General features: G+C 44.1%; 1 protein-coding gene across 1 annotated transcript in view; it reads left to right on the plus strand.

Moving 5' to 3' along the window:
• The window catches only part of LOC104277230 (interferon gamma-like), a 4,620-nt gene extending 2,197 nt beyond the window's left edge, over window positions 1-2,423 (plus strand). The window contains exons 2-4 of the mRNA XM_009873809.1: window positions 229-297; window positions 662-841; window positions 2,298-2,423. Coding sequence (XP_009872111.1) covers window positions 229-297; window positions 662-841; window positions 2,298-2,423 — 375 coding nt within the window. The remainder of the gene's footprint in view (window positions 1-228; window positions 298-661; window positions 842-2,297) is intronic.
• The last annotated feature ends 264 nt before the right edge of the window (window positions 2,424-2,687 follow it).

Below are 2,687 nucleotides of genomic sequence, written 5' to 3' on the forward strand. Positions count from 1 at the left end.
CTTTCCATGAAGAATTTCTTCCTAAAAGCAGACTAATGCCATTTCTGGTACTAATAGGTCATCCAATGTGATTTGGTGCTTACAGAAATGAAAGCATTGTAATAGCTATAGACCAGTGGTGCAAAAATCACATCACTCTGGCTTTTACCGCTCATTTGAATAGAGAATGCAAAATTATCTTGTGATAAGTATTGTTTGTATAAGAGATATGGTTGTGTTTTGTTGCAGGAGGCAAATCGTTCCACTGTAGCTGATGGTGGACCTATTTTTACACACAAACTGACAAACTGGACAGAGGTGAGTCAGAATCAGATATTACAAAGCATCTTGGGTTCTTTGCAGGGCATTTTTGGTAAAACACAGCTCCCAGGGTTGGTGTAACCAGACGGGGTAGAAAAAGCAGGAGCAGAAACTGCTTAGGTGGCTTGGAAATGAAAAACCAAACTCTGTAAGAATGCCTCCTATATGGATCAAAGTGCTTTGTACTGCACCATGAACTGAACCTGAGTTACAGCCAAGCTCAGGAGATGAGTTGCAGCATCTTCTTTATCATCCTGTTCTAAGTGGCAGTGAGAAACCGTGTGCTGCGTTTTAGCTTTCTTCCTTTTCCGGCTGATGAGCACTCACCGATCTTTATTTTTCTGACTGTATTTTGCAACAGAGAAATGAAAAAAGGATCATCCTGAGCCAGATTGTTCCCATGTACTTGGAAATACTTAAGAAAGCTGACACATCGAAGGCGCACGTGAGAAACCTAGCTGAGCAGCTGACTACTCTGAGTAGAAGTCTTACTGATGGATCAAACAAGATGCAAGACCTCATGTACCTGTCAAAACTTCAGGTGAGGCTCTTACTCTGCCTCCAAGCCTATATTTTCCAGTTGAAATCTGAGTGTGACTCAAGCCGATAATACTTCAGCAACACATCTGGTAACCCCCGCCTGGCTCAGCTCACACAAACCTCATGTTTCCAGCTGCAGAGGCTGATGAAGGTCTGTGGTGTGGGGTGTTAGTGCGGGGGCCACCCTCCCTGAGTTTTGCCAGAGTCTGACACAGAGGTGCTGGCAGTCCTGCTGCACTGTCTGCTCACTAGAGGTGTTGCTGAGACAGTCATTAGTGGTTCAGAAATTGAGTGTGTGCTCAGCTACGGCATGCCTCCGTGGGTTTTGGAGACACTTGGCTTGTCAAGTGAGTGCCAACAGAATGAACCACCAACCTCCGCAGAGGTGAACAGCCAATGCCCCAGTGGAGTTAGCTGCTTGTCAGTAACTCGTGTAGGTAACTCCTGCAAGGTGCTGCAGCTCGATCAGGGGAATCCCAAGCACAGATACAGGCTGGGTGATGAGTGGATTGAGAGCAGCCTGGCAGAGAAGGTCTTGGGAGTGTTGGTGGATGAAAAACTGAGTATGAGCCAGGAATGTGTGCTCGCAGCCCAGAGAGCCAATTGCATCCTGGGCTGCATCAAAAGGACCATGGCCAGAAGGTCGAGGGAGGTGATTCTGCCCCTCTACTCTGTTCTTATGAGACTCCACCTGGAGTACCACGTCCAGCTCTGGAGTTCTCAGCAGAAGGGCATGAACCTGCAGAAGTGAGAGGAGGGCCACAAAGATGATCAGGGGGTTGGAGCACCTCTCCCATGAGGACAGGCAGAGAGAGTTGGAGTTGTTCAGCCTGGAGAAGAGAAAGGTTTAGAGACACCTTATAGTGGCCTTCCAGTACTTAGGAGGGCCCGCCGGAAAGAAGGGGAAGGATTCTCTATCAGAAAGTGTAGTGATAGGACAAGGAGTAACAGTTTCAGACTAAAAAAGGTTAGATTTTGATTAGATATTAGGAAGAAACTCCTTGAGAGTGGTGAGGCCCTGGAAGAATTTTCCCAGAGGAGTTGTGGCAGTCCCCTCCCTGCAAGTGTTCAAGGCCAGGCTGGATGGGGCTTTGATCAACCTAGTCTAGTGGGAGGTGTCCCTGCTCATGGCAGCGGGGTTGGAACTAGATGATCGTTTGGTTCCCTTCCAACCCAAACTGTTATATGAACTCAGGTATACTCACAATATCTACAGACCATCTGCGTTTCACAGAATATAGATGATCTGCAGCATGTTACAAAGTAGCACAGAAAGTAGAAAATCAAAAATCCGTGACAAAGTGGCTTTTTGCTGTAGGAGTTAGGTAGCAGAGTAATTGGAACCTGCAGATGCCTATCTGGTTTACCCTGGTAGCAATGCAGCCTGTAGGATGTGATCATTAAATAATTATAGCTCTTGGCATGACCATGTTCCATTTATTTCTTACTTATAACAGATTAGTGACTTGAAAATTCAACGCAAAGCTGTGAATGAGATGTACAGTGTCTTTCAAGCACTGCAGGAGAACTCATCTTCCAAAAAGAAAAGAAGCCAGTCTCTGAAGAAATGCAGATGCATTTGACATCATGTGACATTTTGTACTGAGATGTTGCGCAAATTTTGTAATGCTGCACATTTTTAATTTCAATCCTTTTATTGAGTTTTTATAATATTATTTATTAATATTTAAGTATTTTAAATAATTATTTATAAAGAAACACCAATCAAAGTATTTATACCTTCTACTACTGTGTAAAAAATGACTTTGTCTTAAAAATCTGTCTATCTGTTATATGTTTGTTGACCTGAAAATACAGAATGAGGCAATGTTCACCCATTTTCCATA

This window comes from Apaloderma vittatum, unplaced genomic scaffold (assembly GCF_000703405.1).
Source record: "Apaloderma vittatum isolate BGI_N311 unplaced genomic scaffold, ASM70340v1 scaffold5697, whole genome shotgun sequence".
NCBI lineage: Eukaryota > Metazoa > Chordata > Aves > Trogoniformes > Trogonidae > Apaloderma > Apaloderma vittatum.